Consider the following 24,598-nt stretch of genomic DNA (forward strand, 5'->3'; position numbering starts at 1 on the left):
GGATCACACACTTTTGACACAGAATGTCACCACCAGACATTATGTACTAGCTACTGTTCAATGGCGAAGCCATAAGAATGTATGTAAGTATAAGTGAGTATAAGTGTATATATACTCTTTTGATCCCGTGAGGGAAATTTGGTCTCTGTATTTATCCCAATCTGTGAATTACTGAAACACAGTCAGCACACAGTGAGGTGAAGCACACACTAATCCCGACGCAGTGAGCTGTCTGCTACAGCGGCGCTCGGGGAGCAGTGAGGGGTTAGGTGAAGGGCACTTCAGCCGTTCCCAGTGGCAGGGTTCGAACCGGCAACCCTCCAGTTACAAGTCTGAAGCCCTAAACAGGCCACGGCTGCCCCAAGGTTTTGTTACATTATACTACACTGAAATCTGATCGATCACTGAAAAACAGTTCCAGTAACAACAATCGCGTTCAAAGACATCAAATTGTGTTTTCCAACATTCATTTTGTTTTTAGTTTGTTGTTCCTGCGCCCCAAAAATAGCTCCAATCAAGTCTTGGCTTCTACTGTTGCCTGCAACCAAGTTGAGCGAGAGAGGCTACACAATCGCTGCCTGAATGGAATGTCAGGGAAGTCAACGCAAAATGCAGAATGATTACTACCTGTTAAGAGTCCGAGTGGGGATGCCCTGACCTCTAAATTGATTGCACAGTTTATATTTGAAAGGGGAAAAAAAAGCTTCTTCATCCAAGCCTAGTGATAGTGAATGAGGAGGAAAGGTTAACATCATCCCTCTCAGCATGATTTTGGGCTCATTTCAGGAGATTGCAAAAAGAAACCACACACACTCCTCCAGAAACCGCAAACTGCTCTGTTGCATCACCAATATGAAGAAAGGGCTCTTTCGTCACAACCAGAGTCATCACAGAGCCGTGGCAGTGTGAGAGAATGCCACTCTCCTGGCACCACACCCTGTTTCTTTGGGTGGAGAAGCATTAAAGCTTTTTTTCAGCACCCACGGTGGTTAAAGTAATTGTTACAAACAAAGCAATTGCTAGATGAAGAATGAGGTCAATGCATCTGGTGTTAAGTGCTAATAAATAAAGAAAAGGATTTTTTTTCCATAGCAGGCTCAATCCTAGGTGTGAGAGGAAAAAATCCCAGAGAGATTACGAGTGGCAAAAACGATGAGTTGCTAAATATTTAATGTGAAAAGACTGTTCAACGGTTTCAGATGTGAACTTCCTCAAATGTCTCGGGTGCATTGTGTGGCTGGGAAACAATATGAAAGTTTTCTCTCTCTCGCTCTCTCAGAATAAAACAACAACGTGTCCGCACAAAGCTGTGGATTTCCTCTTCACAACTCTCCTCAAGAGCCTGACGTTGCTCCTTTCGAGAAGAGTGCTGACCTCAACCACCAAAGCAGAAATCAAACTGCTTTCACGCCAAAAAGAAAATATCAATGGTTTCTGAATGTCAATGTAACTATCATAATTCATGGCACCACAATGCAAAAATAACCTTTACGTCACATGTGACTATCTGTAGGATGGTCATAGGGAAGACACCGGCCTAGCTGTTGCCTCCTGACAGCTCTGAATACCAAAATGAAATACCAAAATCAAGAGCTCTCTCCAGACTGCTCCCTCTCATCATGGTCACCACCATCATCCACTCCTCTCAGATTCATTTGGTCTTTTCGTCCAACCACACTGTACTCAACCAACATCATAACAAACTGAGGCACTGATCATACACGAAGGCTCAAAGCTAGAAAACACACAGAACTTGTGATCAACATGTTCATAACCGCTGAAAAATACAGATGGGGCTATTACCTGTGATATCCTGGTTGACAGAGAGCGAGGCCTGGACTCTTACCTTTCTGTAGATGGCCCCGATGATGGCGGATCGAAGGTGCATGCCAGTGACAAAGCAGTATTGGAAGTGCTGGTGCAGGATGAGGGTCTGCAGGATGGCACAGCCGAACATGAGGAAGGCCAGAGCGAAGCCCCACCACGACGGCACATCCTTGTTCTTGATGAAGGAGATGAGCAAGCTGTGGAGGGAACATCGATTTGGTTTTAGGACACGGGACACGCTCAACGACATGGCAAAAGATAGGATACAATTGATGGCCTTGATGGCCTTTTCATGTGAAAAATATACAAATAAAAATTTTTTTAAAAACTTTCACCAAAGAGAGAAAAGCTGAGTAAGATTGCTCGGCTTACATATGACAAGACAGGTTGTCAGACAGGCAAGGTTTTTGACGTAAGAATGTACTCCATTCAAATCAATCCACATTCCCTGAAAAGAGGTGGTAACAAATTTGCATGGTTTCTTTGTATGGCAAAACATCCATATGTTCTTGGGAACTGATGACGAGAGTGAAGACAAAGGGGGAATAGAACTAAAATGTCTCCTGGGCAACGCTGATCAAAAGGGACATTGTTGACCACTCATTTCCCTCTATGCTTCCATATACAAATGTTACTTTAATTTATCACTGTTCAGTGGCTACAACAGATGTAATTACATGCTCCTCATAAAACAGCAGGCAATCCGATTTGCAAATAGAGGCCGCGGAGCTATAGTTGCAAATGAGAAGTAGCATATTCAATATAACAATTCAACCCTGCATAGACTGAATGACTGAATGAATGAATGAATGAATTAATTCAACTAAAGGGAGGTTTCCTGATCAATTCGAAAATCTACCAAAATCAATAAATGCCATCATACCATCAATAAATGCCATCAATACATCAACCATTGTCACAGACCATTTGTCTATCTTTATTATAGAAACACCATTTGTGTTCTTTATTCTCTGTCCTATTATCTTGACAAGAGTATACTACACAGTGTATTGTTACACTGTACTTTACGTTTACATGTATTCATTTAGCATACGCTTATATCCAAAGCAACCTACATATCAATTATATTATAAGAATCAATGGGCCATTGTCCTCGGAGCAACATGGGGTTAAGTGCCTTGCTTGAGGGCACAACGGTGGAAGCCGGGAATTGACCCACAACTTTTCAGGCCACTACATACTGGGCATACTGGCTCAGCTCATTAACCGCTAGGCTACCACCGACCCACCCATTTTTTATGAGTATATTTCATATTGTGTACACAAAGTAACTTCACAGGAAAGCAATGTGTATTGTGCAATACGACCGCACACTATATATTGAACACTGCATGCTTGCTTTCTATGAGCCATTGCTCTAGAATTAGCATTTGCCGCCGTCTTACCTGAGCAGCTGCGGGTTGACAAAGGTGATGAGGTCCTGTAGCAGCTTGTAGGCCGAGCCCATGAGAAAATAGGGCCCGAAGGCGCGCAGCAGCGAGCGCAGGAAGGAGGGCTGGTGGGACACCTTCTGTTTGGTTAGCAGGACCTCCACTTCCTCTGGACTTCCAGTCCCTCCGCCCGCGTGGTTGTTGGCCGCAGCGGCGCCGCCTGAGGGCACTTTGGAGTACAGGGCCTGAGTCTGCTTGTCTTGCTGGCTGCGCATTGAAGAGAGAGGCGGTGAGAAAGGCAAACAAAGAAGTGCCTATCAGTTTGAGTAGGCCTACCTTCATCTCCAAAACAACAAGTTCTCGCTAACTGTTAAGTTGGCGGAAGATGTGAAAACAGCAACCTTTTGTTTTATTTTTAAATGATGGATGATTTTGAGTCATGGGAGTAGGCTACATGACATGACATATTTTCTATCTAAAGACTCTTCATCCTAATGGTCTAAACGAAAAATTGGAAATGTCCTGTTTTCTGTAAAATGTATTTGACGTGTGTGTCTATTGTACTGTTTTTTCTATGTCTGATCACTATGCCCTATAAGGTAGACTCATTGAATGAAATTGTGACGTAATTGTTCAATTATGTGATCTGAATGAGCTGTGACCTGCTAGGCCTGTTGGCCACTAATTGGATGCACCTGCTCTAGACTGTTTAAAAAGTTGCCTCACTATGCTGCTGCTCTTTTTTGCACTGAGGATAGTCTTCACTGACTAAACCATTTGTACAGCACTTTTGCACTTTCTTGCACTTTTTGCACACTGTGTTGCCTCAAAAAAACTTTTGAAAAAATATGTAAAAAACTAAATACAGTGGTTTAATAACCAACCTTTTGTGATTACTTGTTTCTCAGAGTGCAAGTCCTCCTTGCCTATCTAGTACATGACATGAGTACATGAGCTTTGTTTTACGCAGGTCTATCATTAAATATGCTAAGCCCTCTTTTTCAGTATCAAACAGACTTTGTTGAAAGTAGGAAGCCCCCCTACGGTGCAACCAAGAAATAAGAGGCCAAGGAACACACAGGGAGCGGTAGGAGGGAGAGGGTAAAACAATGATGTGGGCTGAAGTTGAGGGAACACACCCATTTCATGGGTCAAGCCTCGGTCCAATGTTTGTAGAGGGGGTTCTATTTAGTGGAATCGCAGGATGCCCACCGTTTAGGCGTTTTCCTCAAAACTGATCTTGATATGGACACTAGCGCCTTAAATGCCAAGACTAACCACACGTGGGCACACGCACGCACGCACGCACACACACACACACACACACACACACACACACAGTGTGAAATATGAGTAAATCTGTTGGTCTATCTGTTCTTTAAAACTTGTTTCTACAAGCACTTCTACTAGCAACGACTCCTTTGATAGCTTTGCACTGGTTGTCCAGGAGTTTTTCTCTTGTGAGAGAGATTTTGTTTCCTAAAGCACCCTTCTTTTCAAAAGCAAGGACAAGCAAAGTACACAAAGTCCGAAGTTCTTTCATTTGCTCTATGCCATGTAATTATGGGATATTGATATATGGGAACTCATTGCTGTCAGGTCATTTGGTTTTAGTAACTCTCCGGCCCTTCATCTCTAGCTTAAAACAGGAAGCATATCTAACAAACGAGCCTAACCACTTATCACAAGGGGGAAGTTCACATGTGTTTCCTCACACTCTGAACACTGGTCAAAGGAAGCAAATTAACCTGATATGAATATATCCCCTGGAAATTGCTGATCTGAATCTAACTCTCCTTGCAACAACTTTTCCTCATTTCATATAGTTTTACATGTTTTTGAAAGTGAGCTACCTGTAAGAGAGGAAGCATTACTTTTTACACTGGATGTTGCCTTAAAGGTTGTTTCCATGGGTTTAAACTAGTTTTACACTGAATGTTGCCTTAAAGGTTGTTTCCATGGTTTTAAACTAGCTTTTTAAAGTATGAACGCCGGATGAGTGAACAGACCTTTGCGTTTGTTTTGTACACAGACTGGACCATGTGGTGAGCGTTACCTTTGAACCCTGGCCTTTTCCACCTCCCATTCTTTCAGCAGATTGGGAACGATGACATCTGACCGGTCTCGTTTGTTTAGAGACCACAGGTCTTTGTTTTCCAAAGGAGACTTGTAACCCTTGATAGCCATCCTATTGCATGGGGGAAATAACAGCAAAAGCATTATTATACAAGCCTCAAGTATTTCTGAATTTTCAGTTCACAGTTCACTAGCGTACATCCTGGTTCTGTATGGAAATGATACTGAGGGTTTACTAACAAGTCTGAAGTTTAATGACCACATGATGTGTCATTAAAATGAGACATGAAGTAACACTGGAAATGAGAATATAATGAAATATAGAGAGAGAACACTACCTTGTAAACCACCAAAACGTCATGGTGGACAGGAAGCCGGCACCAGATTCAGGACAAGGATTCTACACAGACAAACACAGAATGCTAGCTTCTTAAACACAGAAATATGAAACATCATATCAGACATCACACCAGGATTTCACAATGTTGGACAAACAAATCAAGAAATTCATTGTGTGGCCCCAGCCGTAGCGCAACTGGCTGGGCCACCTGCACCGTATGCCGGCGACCCGGGTTCAATTCCCGCCCCGTGGTCCTTTCTGAATCCCACCCCGACTCTCTCTCCCACTCACTTCCTGTCATTCTCCACTATCCTGTCAATTAAAGGCATAAAAGCCAAAAAAATATACTTAAAAAAAAAAGAAATTCATTGTGTGTGAATGGAAAGTAATCCAGATCAAATGGAAAACGGGAGCCACAAAACCAACAAATAGGATCATAGTTTAGATAATCCATTAGACACGCACCAACACACACACACCCCACAAACACACACAGAGAGATGCATAAATTCATGGACAACACACACACACACACAGAGAGAGAGAGAGAGAGAGAGAGAGAGAAAAGAGAGAGACATGCAAACACAGAGCACAAACATGCATATCAGACACACACTCACAGGGTCCGTGACCACATCAGAGAAGAGGGGTGGCTTCTCACTGAAGCAGGACAGCAGGAGCTCAGCCAGGATGAGGCCAAAGTAGATGTAGAACGTAGTGAATCGCAGCTTGTCTTCGATCTCCGCCTGAGGAAAAGCAAAAAAACGTTAAAAAGCACATTAACAATTCCACAAGGTCCGCTGCTTTGACACACACAAACACACACACAGAGTCCTCCTTATCCATTTGGATACACAACAATCAGCCTCGTCTGTGCCACGGTGAAATAAGAAAATTACGTTAAGGACAGAGCCCGTCTCATCTTGGCCAACAACCATGGAAGCCCACCATGAAAAAAGCTATTCTCATGACACGTCAGTTTTTCTGAGGCTCTCGAAATCAGCTGACTGGACAGATCTGATTAAAAATAGAGATTCACTTGACCACATACACACACACACACACACGCACACACACACACACACACACACACACACACAAAACACACACACACACACATATACACACACACACACACACACACATATACACACACACACACACACACACACACACACACACAAACACACACACACACACACACAGTACTCCCTCTTCCCCATCCCCCCTCTCCCTCTCCTCTCCCACCCTTAAGAAAGTGTGTCCTCACAACACTGGCTCTGTAGGTCAGGTTAGATAAGCTGGAGTGAGGAGCAGCGCAACCAAAACAACAGCAGCACTATTTTCCACCCCAAAGCAGTCCCTGTCCCTGGTTGACCTCCTCACTCACCGGAGAGTTGCACCGACTGAGAATGGAGCGAGGGGGAGAGAGAGAAAGAAAGAGAGAGAGAGAGAGAGATAGAGGGGGGGGCAGAAAGGGGGAGAGAGGGAGAAGGAGGGAGAAAGTAGGAGGAAGAGTGTGAAGGAGAGAGAGAGAGAGACAGAGAGGGGGGCAGACAAGAAAACAGAGGAAGATGGTAATGTAAAGTCGAAAGGAAGGGGGAAAATGTGGGGAAAAAGAATGAAAAATTGATACTGTCGGTAACCTCAAATGGTCCCACTGATGCAGAGTGCTTTCTCAAAAGAGATGAAAGGTCTGGGGAACACATAAAAGACCTATAGTAAACTCTCAGTATCACTTCCCTGCAGAACCTTGGTGTACACTATATCTCCCATAGCACTTTGTGAAGCTATATGAAATCCTAAAGATTTTTTTACATGATGTTCTATTTAGGGACATGGCTGTACGGGCAAAGCATGAGCTCTGTAGTTTGAGAGCACCAGTGAGCAAATGCACTTTATAACTCTAACCTCGATATTATATTCTTTCTCTTGAAGCAGCTCCATGTTGGAGTGCTACAGTAGACACACAGGACCAGGCTGATGACAGCTATGAGGCACAGCAAGATGCCTTCTAATCACGGGTGATGGTGCAGATGTTTATGATAAGACAGCAGCGGACATCACCTTGGCAGACGCCTGGAGGATCTTGGAGCGGAAAGGCACAATCGCGCTCAGGACTGACAACGCCCAGAAGATGAAGAGCACTCCTGAGGACTGGACTCCCCTGAGACGCTCAAACTGGATTAGGAAGGTTGCCAGGAGCTGGAGGAAACCAAACAAAAGAAAGAGGGGGATGATGAATGGAATTGGATGCTACTTTGCTAATGTAAAGGCAAATTCAATAACAGCAGAGAGTGGCTGGATGAAATTGGCTGATTAAGTATACTCCCTGAAATACAATTGAAGGGTTCAGATGCAAAAGCCTCTAAATGCCACCTATGTCAAAAATGAGATAAAGATGGTGAGGGGATGCTCTCCACACATAGTATACGCTAATCAAATAATTTAACTTCTAAACCCACTAAATACCACTCTCTTCCTGGTCTGAAATATCGATTTATAGGCAAAAACCTATAGGAGCCTGAATTTAAATGCTCATTTAAAAGAAAAGTGGTCAGACGGATTTAGAGGGTTTTGCATCTGAACTCTTCAATTACAGGAATGGCAACGTTTAGGGAATACTGTGTAGAAGTAAATTCAGTAAATTCATAACAGTTTAATAACTGTGTCAAATTTTATGTGGCTTCTTTTCAGATCAGCATTTATATGAATCTGTTTTATATTTTCTCTATAGATAACGTCTGAATTTCCTGTTTACTTTATTAACAGGTTTCATTTAAACATAGCCCAAATACAAATGAAGCTAAACTGCATAGCCCTCCCTGAGCTTCAACAGGAACAAAATGGGGTGAAACCTGTATACAAATGACCCTTCCTAAAACCGGTTCCACAGCAATGATCTGCTGATATGCACATGCACGGCAGTATCTTTTGCCAGTTTTCTCATTAGCCCTACCGTAGAGATATCTGATTTGATTAACCACATGCTACAATGGACCACTATGGCAAACAAACAGTGTCAGGTGTTACTACGCAGAGCCCTTGAAGGCCACATACCAATCCCTCAGCATGGGAGGGGGTGAGCCTCTAGGCTACGGCAAGCCAGAGGGGTTAGCCATCAACGATTTACATCAACAAAAGGTAACTATGACAGCTGGAATTTGCGGCACTCGTGTAATATTAACAGACCATATCCCTCTGCCCACAAGTTTCCTCTTCAGGAGAGTGGCCGGCCGAAGGTTGAGGTTCATGTGAAGGGTCAGATCACCATTTGTGTTTACATACTCACCATCGTCATGCCGACCACCAGTGGCGTGACAAAGAATATGGGGGGTTTGGGCCCGCTGCTTTGCTGCATTTCGTGGAACGCGGAGAAGAGGTCTGTCCAGCAAACTATCCACAATATGAAGCCAAATATCTGCAATAGACCAAAGATCAGTTGGAGGCCACGGCAGATAACAGATGAGATCAGGTACAAAGATACAGTCCCTTTATAAGAGCCCCTTGTATACATGTAACAAAAACACACAATCCAAGGTCTTGGCCTTGCAAAAAGGCTGACTGATGACCACAAAGAGCCTGGAGAGAGTGGAATCTAAATGGGTTTATGTTACAAGGTCAGACACAGAGTGGACAGAAGATAGAGAGACTTCAGACGGGTCAGACTTCAGGCTCCCAGGTCTCACAAATCGAAGTGTTCTAGTGTTATGCACAAATGGCGATTATAGCATCACAGGGAAGTGGAAAAGTGCCACATTTACCGTTTTGACTCTGTTTAAGATGGACATCATGATGTAGCCCTTGTTGTTCCTCTTGAGGTAGAGGACGTAGAACGGGAAGGTCAACCACAAGTAGATACAAGGTATCCATGACAACACGGACAGCTGAAAGCATTCTGAGAGGTCGGGGTGCTCTGTGTAGAGGGTCAGGTTTGCATCCTATAGAAACCAAGAAAGAGAGAGACAGAGAGAGACATCATTCCCAGTGGTTTAACCTTTTAACCATGATGACATGGAAAATTCTAGCTGTTTACAGGGAAGTGGTATTCCCCTGGGTGACAACACTAGCCTCTGTCTCCGGTCTGTAACTCCCACACACCAACACATTCTGGAACCGAGAATTGTGGGGGAGAAGATAAAGCCAAGAGTTAATACTCAAACTAAATCAAACTGATTTTTTTTAAAAGATATACACTGGAGAGATGTTCAATTCATTGTGCATGGTGGCAGTCGCAAATGTGCCACATGTTGTACCCGGGATCCATAACAGCCTTCCTTCACAGTACCACATGTGCTGCCAGTAGCCTGAATGCCCAAACAAAGAACCAAAGCAAAAATAACAAAATCACCCAGAAAGCAACCATCGTGCACAAAAAAACAGCATCACAAACAGAGCAGCCTTTATGAACATTTCACTAAGGTTATCAAGTAAGAACCTTCCTTCGTTGGTGTTTGGTTGAATCAGGCCCAAAATACCTCCAGAGGGCTCAACAGTAGTGACAGGCTTCCCAGACACCCCCCCTCCATATTCCTATCATTCCAAAACAATATCAGCAAATTCTTCAGTCAATCCTCTTTGTTGCTGTGGTCGTTTATGATACAATCAGCAAGTAGTAAAAAACAATCTGGTATGATAAGATTAAATTCATTGAATGCATGCCCACAACAAAGACCTGAGTACAGACCTTACAGGTAAATACAAGTACAACTATGCCTTTTAATGGAAAAACGTTGTATAAAGCATGACAGTTAAACAGGGCCATGGGTTATTTCTTTCAGTTCATGCATGTTCATGTTTTTTTCTGCCGATCATGCATGTTCCGTGTGCCTCAAAGCTATTCTCCCGTATCTTTAGGTCAGACACTTCTCAGTTCCGAGTGCACAGCTCTCTCAGATACTATACGCTCAACATGATCCATTATGAATGGATGCCTGACAATCATATTTGAACCCCGAACCACATATTTGTGTAAAGAGTTCTTTTTGCAGCTGTTGGAACTTTTGAAGGGAATCATATCAAGATCAGATTCAGAATATCTGACTCAATTCGGCAGAAATCAAACCGCACTGAACTCACACATCCATAGCATTGAGTCAAGTTTAACATTCAACAGAATGCAATTTACTTTGTCACTTTGTTACTACTCATGAAGGAATGAGGCAGCAGTTCATCATGTTCACCAAAGGTCTGCGCTGTTGTGAGGACTCTCTATCAAAAAGTGAATTAACTTTTTTTTTAAAAGAGACCGTTATTAAAAAAAAAGAAAAAGAAAAAGGTGTTTCAAAGTGCTCAAAAGTGAGAAATTTTGTGGCAGTAAAATGCCATTTTGCCCTGGCACTGCTTGCTCTTCAGTCACCTTACCACAGTGTTAACCTTTTAAGCAGGTTTATACAAGACCTAAGGAAATCTACATCACAAGCTTTGACCTTGTGATGCACAGTAATGGGGGTTTGGGGGCAAGCCAGCTCAGTGCATGCAGCGCAACTCAAATGCATTTCTTCAAAGTCATCCGTGTTAAGTCAACATACCATGGCGAATGTTGCTCCACAACTTGTAAACATGAAGAAACTGACCGCTAGTGAATGTGCCCTTGTGGATAGATGTAACTGCTGGGAGGCTAAGTCTGCGATTCTGATCCCCCACAATTTTTGCCAAATTTAGCATATTGATCCTCACAGTCCCCTAGATAGCTGCCTGTTCAGTATTTTGCATTCAAAAAATTCTGATGTGTGTTTTTCATTCCCAGAGCCAGGATTGTGTACAAACATTGTGGCTTGAACTGAGCCGAAAATAATCCCAGCCAATCAACAACGTTTTATGTATTGAGTTTGAGCCGAAAAGCCCAAAAAGTTGGGGGTTTTTTGCACGCTAGCTGGTTCACTGTGACAACAGGGGTTAAAAAATCACATTTTATTTTATTTTATTACAACAGTGATATTTTTGGTCGCACTGACTATTTATAATATCAATTTCTATAGAATATTTCTATTGAGGGATGTTCTGGCAGAGTTGGAAAAAGGATGAGAACGTTTTCATCCACATTACTTTAGAGATCAAAAGTGCAAACTGCAGTTACCGAATTTGATTTACAGCCAACCCACCGCATTAACGCAAAAATGCTTAACCTGTGCAACTTATCAAATCTACATTTAATTCTGTATTCAATAGTGTGACTTTCATTTAAACCACAATCTGAATGCAAACAGGCCCAATGATAAATGGGCCACACCACGTGGATTGGCGCTCATGTTTATCAGCTCTAAAAGGTGACCATCTTGAGAACGGCGCTTTGTTCCCCTGATGATAAACTACCTCTCTCCAGCAAACTGCACTGTGGCGGAAACATGACCCATCCCTGAAAACGCACATCAAAAGATAAACACAGCTGCTTGCGTTTCCCACTGTCTGTCACCACCCATGTGTGTGTGTGTGTGTGTGTGTGTGTCAGTGTTAAATGTGTTCATGCACATGTGTGAAATGTGTTCATGCACATGTGTGAGTGTGTGTGTGGGCCAATATGTGAGCATATCCTTATGCTTAAGTGTGGGTGAGTCTCTGTCTGTGTGTGTGTGTGTGTGTAATTGTATGTGCGTGTGTGTGTGTGTGTGTTTGTGTGTACGCCTGTGTCGGAGAAACCACAGACTATGTGAGATCTGAGCCTCCTCCCCACAAACCACAACTAGCGACATACACAGAGGCTTAGCAGAACACCCCCGATGAGTCTTGCATGACTGTGCAGATTGCCTGTATGTGTCTGTGTCTACATGCCAGTCAGTGTGTGGTGCTTAGTGAGGTTCCCCCTTTACTGAGAAGCGCCTTGGGGTACCTCAAAAGCACTATATAAATGCAGTGTGCTGTTGTTGTGTGTGTGTGTTCACGTGTGTTTATAATTACAGTTAATGTTTAAAAAACTCACTTAGATTTTCCATTTTAATCCTTCAACTTAAAAGTCCCCATCTCCCTGTGTTGTTCTTTTAAGTTGCATAAAATGAGGGACATGCACCACTGGCCCCCTTCCCACGCCAGTTTGTAATTTTCTGTGTATTAATTGAGTGGATTCTCCGCTCAGACAGGATATGAGAGCTCAGAAAAGGACCCCGCTTTTGGGCCGGGGATCCAGGAAGTGTCTACCTAAACACACAAACAAAACTAAGCACTGTCTCGTTCATAGCCCTGCATTGGTGTGTTCCTTTATCCAGCTACCAACCCCACCCAGCCAGTCACCCAACCTGCCAGCCAGACAGCCACCCACCCAACCAGCAGCCTAATTTAGTTCCTCTGAAAGCAGGGTGAAGCTCAGCCAGTGCTCCCCTGTATGGACTGGGCGCCTTGAGCGCCTTGGGCAAACAATGGTGTTGAGTAAACTACCCGGGAAATCCCAAAGTGGAGGGTTTCTCAGATGTTTGCTCTGCTTTCAGAAAAATAAAAATATTAAATGATTGTATGCTGTAGTACTGAATGGAATTTGTGTGGCAGTATTTATTTTGGATGTATACCAAGACTGAATGCCACCTGAAGTATCAAATGTCACCAGCTTTTGAAATCTATGAATGTGCCTAGTCACTGATGAGAATCTTGTCCCCTATACATTCATGCATAGGAACATTACCAGACCCACCAACCCCCACACACACACACACACACACACGTCTTTCTTTTGACATTGTTCTGCTGTTTCAGACCATCAGCAAACCTGGAGGTGGAACGCCGGGGTGTGGCCACGAGCAAGGTGGGGCCACCTGACTGATTTCTCACCACTCTCCAAACTTCTAAGAAGCGAACAGAAGAAGTTTTAAGAACTTCTAAGAAGCGAACAGAGGAAGTTTTAAACCAATGAGCTGTGGGTGTTCATTATCCAAGAGTGGACAAAGGGAGTTTCTATGATAGAAGTAAGAGTGAGAGTGATTGTTACTCTCTTGAATATGGAAATATTCAAGCACACAAGTCATGCTGAGCATGTGTATGTGACTGGCGTACAGATGAAGGTGTGTCTCAGACTGAGTAAATAATACATTTTTACTACACTTAAGACTCACATCACCACCCAAATGGGTCACACGCCATTCAAGCATGACCGATGACCTGAGTGACACATCCATTCATTGAATGAATGAATGAATGAATGAATGAAAAGAACATAATCCAAGCAATCAGAGAAACATTTGGGTGAGGAGTCATTCTGACCTCTGGCCATCTATTGCAGCCACGTGCGACATCCAAGTAGTCAAACACAGCTTGGTTTAAATTACAGAGCCAAGTCCTTCACTCAACACACACCCTCTCTGTGTGATTCCCAACACACAGGCCCCTGGAGGTCCAAAAACTACAGTGTGTTCTCCAAAAAGAACTCACACAACAACCTTAAAGCAACACCATGAAATAATCTATGTTTATGCACCTTGGCAACAATATGCAATGGTATTTATCACTAAGACAGAACTCAGTTTGTCAAAAAACAACTCAAAGAGTCATGATCCAACACAATCAACAATGTTGCATAGTGCAATATAATGTATTCCGGACATGCATTGGCAATGGTAAAGAATTTTCCCAACTGTCAGTGTTGCACCAAAATGACTTTGAAGTTGTTATTTTAAATTCTTATGCATACGCCCCATTTTTAGTTTTTTGCCCGATATTGCATATCATCTGAGTATCTGTGGATACTGTTTTTTAGAATTGATTTTGATTAAGTTTTATTTAGTATAATTTGTATTTTGTATATTTAGTATATTCTTTATCTTCTACAGTCCTTATTGCTTAGTTGTGTTTTTTTATGTTATATACTTTTAATTACATTTTTCTGCTGTTATTGAATGTGTGTGTGTGTTGTCTGTATGCTACTGTGACCTTGAATTTACCCTAGGGATCAATAAAGTATATCTATCTATCTATTTATCTATCTATCTATCTATCTATCTATCTATCTATCTATCTATCTACTTAGGAGATCATTGCTCCTACATACTTGGGCCTGACCTCTTTGGAAAGCTGAGACACTGTAGTTTGCACTGTAGAACTGACCACATTTCAGCCCTTCAGACTGAAATGTGGTCAGTTCTACAGTCTACTTCAGGGGTTCTGATATGGAATGACTACACTAAATATGGAATAATTACAAAAAATTATAAATCTTTACAGTATCTATTTTAATTCAATTGGTGGACTATACATCTGCATAACTAATATTAGATCAAATTACAAGAATATACAATTTCTATGGATTTTTGTGAATATTTCAAGACCCAATATGCTATATCTAGCATATTGCTAAGGATATACACTGCAGCTAGAAGGTAGGGAAGCACCAAAAGTGGAGGGGGGTTTATTGAGACATAGTAAGATTAATCTGACAATGTAAAGCACTACACATATACCCATGCAAGTAATAATGCACACAATAATCAGTAATTAACAAGTATTTACACATTCTTATCTACACTGCCAACCTAAACAACATACCCAATGTATGTTGTGCTTTAAAATAAGAGAATAGTACTATAAGCATACATTTAGCAGCAACTTAAACAGTGAGCTACATTAGTCCCAAGCCCAATGCATGTAGTAGGTCTGCTGTAATGTTGGAATGAAACACCTTGCCTTCATAAAGCCTCTCACACCCCATTACATCCATACACCACCCACAACAATGTGAGGAGAAAGCACTCAATGGGGGAAGCGGGTAGCAGCCACTAGGTCGAGAAAAGATCTAATTACGATCCTAGAGCAGAGAGAGAGAGAGTGAGAGAGAGAGAGCGAGCCCCTCACATAATCTAATCCAGATGACTGATGTAAATGTGCCACAGTCGGGAGCGGACGTAGGCAAATGCAGCCTCGGGTGTCACGGACTGCCTTCAAGCATTGGTTCAAATAACGACCGTGAGAGACTAAGCTTGTCTCAGGTTGCTGCCCATCTCCATCTTGCCCTGCTGCTTTCTCTGTACTCCACTATCTCCCTCCATCAACTATCTCCCTTCATCAGTTTCACAGACGGAGTCTAATACATGAGGGAGTGCTGGTGCTTTATCATCCCAATGACCCACAACAATACGGCAGCACTAGGAGACAGTGTTGAACGGGCACTCGCTTTTGTTTTAATCAACAGATGTGGTGGTGAACCACTGAGCCATTCACATATATTACTTATTGTTAATGTTATGTGCTTTGACGGTTTTGTGCTTTACATTAACAGTGGAAAGACTAGTAAATGATCAGTAAGTAAAAGCACAAAAGGACAAAAGGAGGGCCTGTGAAAAGCCCATTGCACTAATCAACCCTACCTGTATAAATCGTGATATGACTGACAAGGATGCACTTGAGCAGGTGATTCATTTTTACAGGCTTGTCTGATGTTTTATGGTGGTTTTTCGTAGGCTATGAATAAATTAGTGTTTCTCCACGACATACAAGGATACAAGGATACAAGGAAGTTTATTGTCACATGCATATAGTTACTGGAAGTAAGAAATGCAGTGAAATTATGTCTGGTGTCAGCCTTTTTGTGCATTAATGGGGGAGAGTGCAGTAGAAGAGGGGTTTAGTAGATTAAGTGGCAAGGGCTGCATAAAAAAGGTGGGGGAGGATTGGGATTGGGTGGGGGGCACCAACAAGGAGCACCCAAGAGCAAGACATGTCACACATCCTGGGCGGGGAAGTGTCTCTTGATTACTCAAGTGATATCTCTAAAGTTGCAAGGAAGCAAGAGAAAAGGTGGAGAGGTGGATGCATGATGACTGGCCATGCCATTCTCCTCCAAGACAAGAGAGTCTACAGTACATGAGGTGGATGCATGATGATTGGCCATGCCATTCTCCTCCAAGACAAGAGAGTCTACAGTACATGAGGGGGATGCATGATGACTGGCCATGCCATTCTCCTCCAAGACAAGAGAGTCTACAGTACATGAGGGGGATGCATGATGATTGGCCATGCCATTTTCCTCCAAGCTCCTCCAAAACACAATATGTTGGAGGCTTGGAGCTCTACATAGGCCTTGTATACACCCTCAAACCTTGCACCTAGCAAAGATGCCAGTAAAAAATGATTAGACAAAGTTTCAACTAAGATTAAGGTTTTAACTCTCTGAAAACTGCTTTTAAATTATGGCAATGCCAACTGAAAGAATAGTTATGTAGCTTTTACTTCTGTACACCACTGATAGAAGATTGCACCACCACAGATGACCCCCCCCCCCACCCCACCCCACCCCACCCCACAACAGGAAATTAAAGAAAAGGCTTTATAGTTATCAGTTTGAAAGTTAGCATGCACACTTAGATAGAGGACGTGTAAGTTTATATCAAAGCAAGAAGATTCTCAAGCATGTGATCCGTGTGATCCTAAACTTCATTGTTTCTGGGGAAATCACCTTAGATTTAAGGGGAAATGAAAGCATGTTGACCATGAGTGGGCATGTGACTGAACTTGTCATTGAGTATTTCTGTCCATCATTTGTGTGTGTGTGTGTGTGTGTGTGTGTGTGTGTGTGTGTCACAAGGTCTGCCAAACGTCTTAGCCATCTCCCTGCTGCTTTTGGTGTCTTCTGGCACACAACCTGGTAAAATATGCTTTCTTTGTTTTGTCTGTTAAAGTCATTTTTGATATATATTTCACCAGTACACTTGCAAACTCATGGTGGCAACCCTTGAGTTACTTTTTTGTGACAACTGTGAAGTTGTTTCAGGTGACCACCTAAACTGAGTTTAAATATTGTTTTTCCCGTGTCAATAAGGAACCTACCATGATGCAAACAGCTCAAGAGAGGAGCACAGGAAGTCCTGTGAAACATTTTACCATACGTCTGGTATGTCAAAGTCTACTTGATGCAGACCTGTTTTAAAATTTAAAACAAAATCTTAACCTAGAAGAAATGGCCTTCAGGTGAACCATTTTTCTATGGGCTCACTGGGATGGCTGCCATACCAGTTTACCAGCTCAACAAACTCTCAGTAGGAGCCTGATCCAGAGTGAATGCATTGCCCTTGTAAGGACAAGTGTGTGTGTGTGTGTGTGTGTGTGTGTGTGTGTGTGTGTGTGTGTGTGTGTGTGTGTGTGTGTGTGTGTGTGTGTGTGTGGTGTAAGGGGGAGGGTTCAGATGGGGACGCAAGACTCAGGGTGACTCTTAGTAAATAATGAGTGACGCAGAGGAAATATCCTTTTTAAATGACTCCAGGTCTTAAGTCCTTATTAGACAGCCTCATGGCTATGGTGCCCATGCCAACAACAGAACCTCAACCATTGTAATCCAATCTGGCTGATCTGCTGCACTCGTTGCTGCTTTGGTCACTAGCTCGGCGCTGTACACTTCTCCTTTTCACACTTATAAGTTCAGCAAATATTTAGACATTGTGGAAAGGAGAAGCCAAGGCCCTAAACTCTTATGGACAATCAGTGAGAGTGGGCATAATCTGAATAGTTTTATGTATTTGCCACACCCGTCACCTCAATTGGCTTGTACTAACGTAACCACTAAGGCCTACACGCATGAGCAATGCTCTAAAAATAGGCTTGTCACCAAAGAGAGTAAGCTACATTCACATTACCAGGTAGAAGTGAGTAAAATCAGACCCCCATGATGTGACCGTTTTTTTCAGGCTGTATAAACATATATCATGCAGCATCATTTTCTTGTTGTTGGGGACTGATATGGCTTGTGCCAAAACTTATTAATGTGAGCATCCTTGGTGTTTTAGAGGATATGGAGTTAAATACATTTCACTTATAATTCCAAATGTAAACCGTCAAGACAGGCAACTGTGATTTGAAAAGTGAGGCCTGTAAATGCAGCCTGAGAGTCACATGTTTATGTTGTGTTTTATGTATGAGTTGGAGTTAAAAATACTCACAGCTTTATTCTATATTCTTTTTTATATATTTATCAATTCTTATTTTATTTTATTTATTTATTATGGTTGTGATCTCAGTGGTTGCTGTTATTATATTATTGTTCTATGTGTATCTCGGCTACATTGAAAATGAGGGCTGCCCTCAATTGTACACCCGAGACGGAAAATAAAGGTTTGAATGAATTCTATAGGAAAAACTGTGCCATGAGTCATGCAGATATGACAATAAAGTGTTTTCCAATTTCATATACAAGGACACTGATCACTCTGATCACGGTGGGAGATCTGAAATCTGACCAATCACTAGTTTCTTTCCTTCTTTTCATGCAGAGTGCTGCACTGGTCTGTCATTACAAAGCCTTTTAGTCGGCATCATGTTTTTTCTTACTTCACATACGGCTGAAAATCACTTTGTCATTGTTTGAATGGGAGAAAGCTGAGCCAGTGACTCATTGCTCAAAGAAGGGGTATGCAACTGATTGTAATGTTTGCAGGTCTGTTTTAACCTTCATCCATCACCATGATGTTTATGGAGTACTGAAAAGAGCAAGGTACATCATGACTATGCAAATCCTTTTGGGTTCTAGGTTTTTTTTTCTGTGTGGAAAAGATGTAAATAAGATCATAAACACAGTTTATAGTTCACCTTAATCCTATTCTCTCCCCTAACAAAGTACACACACACACATGCGCACACACACACACACACACACACACACACACACACACACACACACACACACACACACACACACACACACACACACACACAAACACAGCCTAGAAATTAGATTGAAAGTCCATCAGTACTGGGCTCCACTATAGATTTCCCCATCATTTCAACAGCCTCCCTCTGAATGTAAAGGTTCCTTTTCTCAGAGCTGGGCTAATCTAATGGATGACAGCAAATTAACCTTTATCACTGGGCCATTTCTTGGTATGATGCTGGAGTCATCATTGTTAGCTTGTGCTGATGAAGCACACTGAAATGAAATTGTTCTCTCAGTGTTTGCTGATGATTGCTTTCATTGTCCGACTTGAAACGATGAAGGCTGCTGTCCATGCTCCAGACAGTGCCAGACCGCTAGACTGTTCAACTCTTTCACGGACACCCCATGAAAAAGGGTGAGGAGGGGTGAAACGACTGCACGCGACTGACTTTGAGCCACAAATTAATGATTTAATGCCAGGGCTTCAAATACCTACTGGAGCACGAGAGGGCTTCACCAGGCGTAACCCTCGGCGACAACAGCCATTAATTGGCCAACTGTGTGTAAGTTACAGTAACGATCCGTGTTGAAGAATTCGTGATAATCCCCTTCAGTAAACCAAAGTACAACCTCTTTCCGTTCATGGGAAATTAGGACACACGAGCTGCACCTCCACAATTAATTCCTCCTAAATGTGCTGTAGAAAACACCGTCGGAACACAGACATAAGTAGGGACACGACTGACCCACTTCCCTTAGTTCACCCCTGCTCTCCTCAGCAACCACCACACAATAAAGCAGGCTTTTTTCACAGCCAAGGGTTTGACATTCAGCATATCACCACATCTTAAATAGACAGTTTTATAAGAAAAAAAACAACAACCCTGCTCACTGAAAAAAAGCAACCTGAATGGACACAGACTGTAAGACATTATAACACTGAGAACATTAGCAGGATACATAATGCAAATAATCATGTTGTTCTCTCAGAGGTGTCTAACCAATCCAGTGTAATCTAATCCTTATGCAGCAATGTCATATGCCCTGATTAATTAAATCCGTGTGAGTAACCATCCGTGCCAACTGATGGCCACCCTGACAAAATCCTCAGAACAAACTGACAGTTGTGCTGTGAATATTATACATGCATGCAGTCCATTCCAACCTTTAGAAGCCACATACGCTTACCACATCTAACCGCAACCTTAACTCTATGACATATTAGCATGTCTTAATTACGTCTTAACGACGTCTAGCTCTACCACCGGTACGCTCAAGCCAATCCAAACTTTTCTCATCTGTTGTTCCTCGTTGGTGGAACACACTGCCAGTTCCTACAAGGGCAGGGACATCCTTCTCCACACAAAAACTCCTGAAGACCCAGCTCTTTAGAGAACATCTACTCTCATAGCAACACTTACAACAAGTCTTACTGATCCTAGCACTCACCAGCCGTTTTAAACTGACAAGTAACTGTTAAAAACAGCACTCACCGACGCACTTATTCTTACTGTACTCTAATGTTTTTTAAACTGTCCTAAAATTGTGAGAATTGTTCTAAAACTTACTGTTTACCATGTTGTTAGTCACTTTGGTTAAAAAAGCGTCAGCCAAATGTAATGTAATGTAATGTAATGTAATTATGAATAAAGACTGACACAAAATCATATCAGCTGATCACTACAAAACAACAGGCTACTTCAGGCGTGCATACAAATATTTGATATTTGAATGCATTTTGCCTTCAAAGATGTAAAACATATTATGCAAAACATGTATTTTCAATCATTACTACAGAGACAGAACAACTCTCTTCTCAGCAATACAAAGAGTGGCTTCATTGAGAATTTGAATAGCTATTTTTGTTTAGCCTGGGAGCATTCGAGTGCTTCAAAGTAAGAGTAGCTTTCAATTGTGCTATGGATTTCTAGATTTCTAGGAAGACGAAAAAAAAAAAAGAAGAGACAGAGAGCTAAGGACTAGAAAATAGTGCAACACTCCCACTGAAAACCCAGCATCAATGATGTATGGACAGCAGCGTGTCCATTATGCAGCAGAGTGCATTTATTATCAGTCAGTAAAGCCACACCACCTCCTGTGATGATTAACACTTTTACATAAGTCATGACAAGTCCACAATAAATTTTAGATCAGCGAAGGTGTCAAAGGAACATAATAGTTTGTCTGTGTGTGTGTGTGTGTGTGTGTGTATCTGTGTATGTGTGCTTCTGAGAGACACATGCAGATTCTCTGTTGATCATCAAACAGCAATGAATGTCCATTCCAAAAAGCGCTGCCCTGAAAAAGGTTTTCTGAAATGACACAGCTCAGCCGGAGCTGACCAGGGCTGCAGACAGCATGAGCACAAAGGCCTCATGCCTGCTGTCGATAATCAGAGAGATGCGGCACAGTTTTTTTTTTTTTTTTCTCTGCCGTTACCTTACATGCCCCAGCCTTTGAGAGGAGAGCAAAATGAGCTCACTTAAGAACCACAGCTTTCCAGCCAGACAGCACCGTCTGAGCCCCTTTCACTAGTGACTAGGGAACCTGAGCTTCAAACAGAGCTCGAAAGAGCATAATAAGCTTCCATGCATATTTGACCGTGGTCTTGTTGGCCTCTCTCTCTCTCTCTCTCTCTCTCTCTCTCTCTCTCTCTCTCTCTCTCCAAGCATGCACAAAAATGAGGAGAGCAAACCTGGTCAAGCGTTCAAGGCTTCCCCTTCCACCGCCGGCGCAACATGTGATCTGACACGGTGCGCGGGGATGCGCCACGCGGCTGGGTTACTCCGGGTGATGCCGTGTTGCTGCAGGAGGTGACCCAGAGATGAAAAAACGTGCGGCGCGCGGTTGAATAGAACATGAGAACGAGACAAACAGAAGACCGCTCTCTCAGTTGTCACACGAGAGACAACCACTTTGTCCCTCATGTCAATGCTGTTCACATCGGCCTACAGTACATTGACTGAATAATCTCAATCTCTGACTCTCTGGTTGTGCCTACATCACAGGTCATCTGAACCGTGATGGATTAGTAGAGGGATTCCTTTGTCAATATAGATTAAATAAAACCACAAACTATGAATGGAATGAATTGCCCTGGGTAAATATAATATGTTACACTGTTATTACTGGATTGTAGGTGAAATGTCATATTGAAGTGTTGAGTCAGTTGAGTACAGCCAGCCTAATGCCTATTTGGTTCATTTACATCTGAAGAACTAGGGGTGGACACAACATATACATTAACACCATGGGCTCTTGGGTTGTATTGTGCCATAGTTTTGATGATAAACCTTACTGTGATTTTTGAGATCACACACACACACACACACACACACACACATTCTCTCACCAAAACCCACTTTAATACCTAAACATAACAGAATTGATCTCATAACGTAATCTCACAACATCTAACAAAGTTCATGCACAGCATGAAACAGAGCCATGACAGCAATACCTTAATAGTAAAATTCCTTATCTTTTAATGTAAACAGTCAAAGGCCAAATGGCTAAGACCTGGCTTATATGACAGAAATAGCCTCAAATGTAAAACAATGAGTTCTTTCATGTTTTGTTTCTCTTTGCCTTTGAAGAACCCCCACCAGCCCCTCATCTACCTGTACACAGTATACCACATATTGGCTTCACTAAAATCCTGAGGACTCTTTGGTTGTCATAATAACCCAATAATTCCCTGGGAAAGGTTATCCCTGTCTTACATTAATAAAGAGCATTAGGAAAGTGTGCCTAATCATCAAACTGTTTAACCTTAGCGGCCTGACAGTATTATTAAGGTCCACAGAGTCCATGCTTCATAACATTCCTGTGTAAAAATGAATCTGGGCCTTATGTGCATTGTGCATATGGGCATCTCCTCCCACGTTTCATAACCTTTTGTGGATATATGCTTTTAATTGGGGAAGAGCCAGAAAACCATATCAAGGGGGGAGAAGGGAGATATTTCAAGTATTTCAAATATTTAAATGAAGAATCCATTAAATTGCATAATTTAAAAGTTTCTAAGCTTCTGTGTGTTTCAACTTCTTGGACAGCTTTGGTGGGTGAACATGCATTATCTTAAACTGGGAACACCAGCTGGTCAAAATGAACCTGAAATGGTTACATCGTAATGATACTGTAGCACTTATGCTCACCTAAATCTTAACTTTAGATTCAATGGGACCTGCAACACATAGCGTAAAAAAAAGTGTATTACATCTCTTGGGACAGTAGAACTGCGCTGGATTTTGGTCACGTCCAGTATTCTAAAGGCATCATACTAGGACTGGATGTATCAATTATTGCTTTGTCCTAACGTTTGCCATAGTAGATCTCAAACTGTTTTTTTGTCATACGATTTTTGTATAGTGGATTAGATTCAAGCAGATTCAGATTCAACTATGAAGCATTAACCCAAACCAAACCAGATGATTGGTATAGTGCGTAATTCAGGCTGACATTTAAAATAACGTTTTACAGACTCAGTCACTTTTATCAACAGCCCCATGTCCATGTGTGATTTTCATGTAGCTTAAATAATAGACAGGTAGAGAAAGGGCAAGGCCTAAGATATTCTAAGTGCTACTTTCCCAGCTTGTATAGAAGAGTTTAGAATGACTTGCTCACTAAGGCTTCAAGTCCCTTTAAATATCAGTCATTACAATTGAACAGTAGCTGAAGCAACAAGTGTAATGGGCCTAGCCAAACATCAAAGTTAGGTGGTATCATCACCACACATGGCATTTCATGTAACAAGTCTTTTAGCGTTTAGCACATCATTATGCACAATGCACTTTCCTTGATGTGTATTCAGCATAATTGCTATAGCCTACTAAATTGTCCTAATGTGGGGCACTGCCTATAGGACACTAAGCTCCAGGGGTGTGGCTCTTCCCCAAACTAACCGTATTGGAAAACCAAAGCTGTAGGGTCCTGTGATCAACATTAGATGTGGATTAAATGTGTTGAAAAGCAAAAAATGTCCCACATTAGGGCAATCCATCCTACCATAAGCCAGGAAAATGTTGAAGAGGTCGAAAGCAACAATCACTTAAATAGTCAATAACAAAGCGCACAATTGTGCCGTTTGGAAGTCGAGGAATAACTCTGCGGGGAATTCTCTGGACTCTGTGTTTAAGCCTACGATGCTGGTAACTAGGGCACGGAGAGAACTGCCTTTACCTCACTCAACCTTGTCAACAGTAGAACATTCTCAACTGCCGCGGTCGCGGTCATGTGCAGTGGACGGCTTATATGGCTATTGCCCCATTTATGTAGGCCTATGTCATTGTATGTAAAACGTAAATATGTCTGGCTACACTCTACAGAAAATACGCTTAAAGTCTTAGCAAAGAGGTCGCCATAGGGATTTTATGAGATTTGCAGATCTGGTTCGCAATTGAT

The 24,598-nt window shown here is 42.2% G+C and overlaps 1 protein-coding gene across 8 annotated transcripts in view; it reads right to left on the reverse strand.

Moving 5' to 3' along the window:
- The window catches only part of abcc3 (ATP-binding cassette, sub-family C (CFTR/MRP), member 3), a 48,647-nt gene that overhangs the window by 23,139 nt on the left and 910 nt on the right, over window positions 1–24,598 (reverse strand). For all 8 annotated transcript variants that reach the window (XR_007192316.1, XR_007192317.1, XM_048232592.1 and 5 more), the window contains exons 2-9: window positions 9,399–9,575; window positions 8,927–9,055; window positions 7,702–7,839; window positions 6,255–6,380; window positions 5,633–5,694; window positions 5,275–5,406; window positions 3,234–3,485; window positions 1,847–2,024 (exon numbers count right to left, since the gene is read on the reverse strand). Coding sequence is in view for 6 of the 8 variants with exons in the window: in XM_048232592.1 (XP_048088549.1) it covers window positions 1,847–2,024; window positions 3,234–3,485; window positions 5,275–5,406; window positions 5,633–5,694; window positions 6,255–6,380; window positions 7,702–7,839; window positions 8,927–9,055; window positions 9,399–9,575 (1,194 nt within the window). In the remaining 2 variants the exon portion in view is untranslated. The remainder of the gene's footprint in view (window positions 1–1,846; window positions 2,025–3,233; window positions 3,486–5,274; window positions 5,407–5,632; window positions 5,695–6,254; window positions 6,381–7,701; window positions 7,840–8,926; window positions 9,056–9,398; window positions 9,576–24,598) is intronic.

The sequence above is a fragment of the Alosa alosa genome, chromosome 22, assembly GCF_017589495.1.
Source record: "Alosa alosa isolate M-15738 ecotype Scorff River chromosome 22, AALO_Geno_1.1, whole genome shotgun sequence".
Taxonomy (NCBI): domain Eukaryota; kingdom Metazoa; phylum Chordata; class Actinopteri; order Clupeiformes; family Clupeidae; genus Alosa; species Alosa alosa.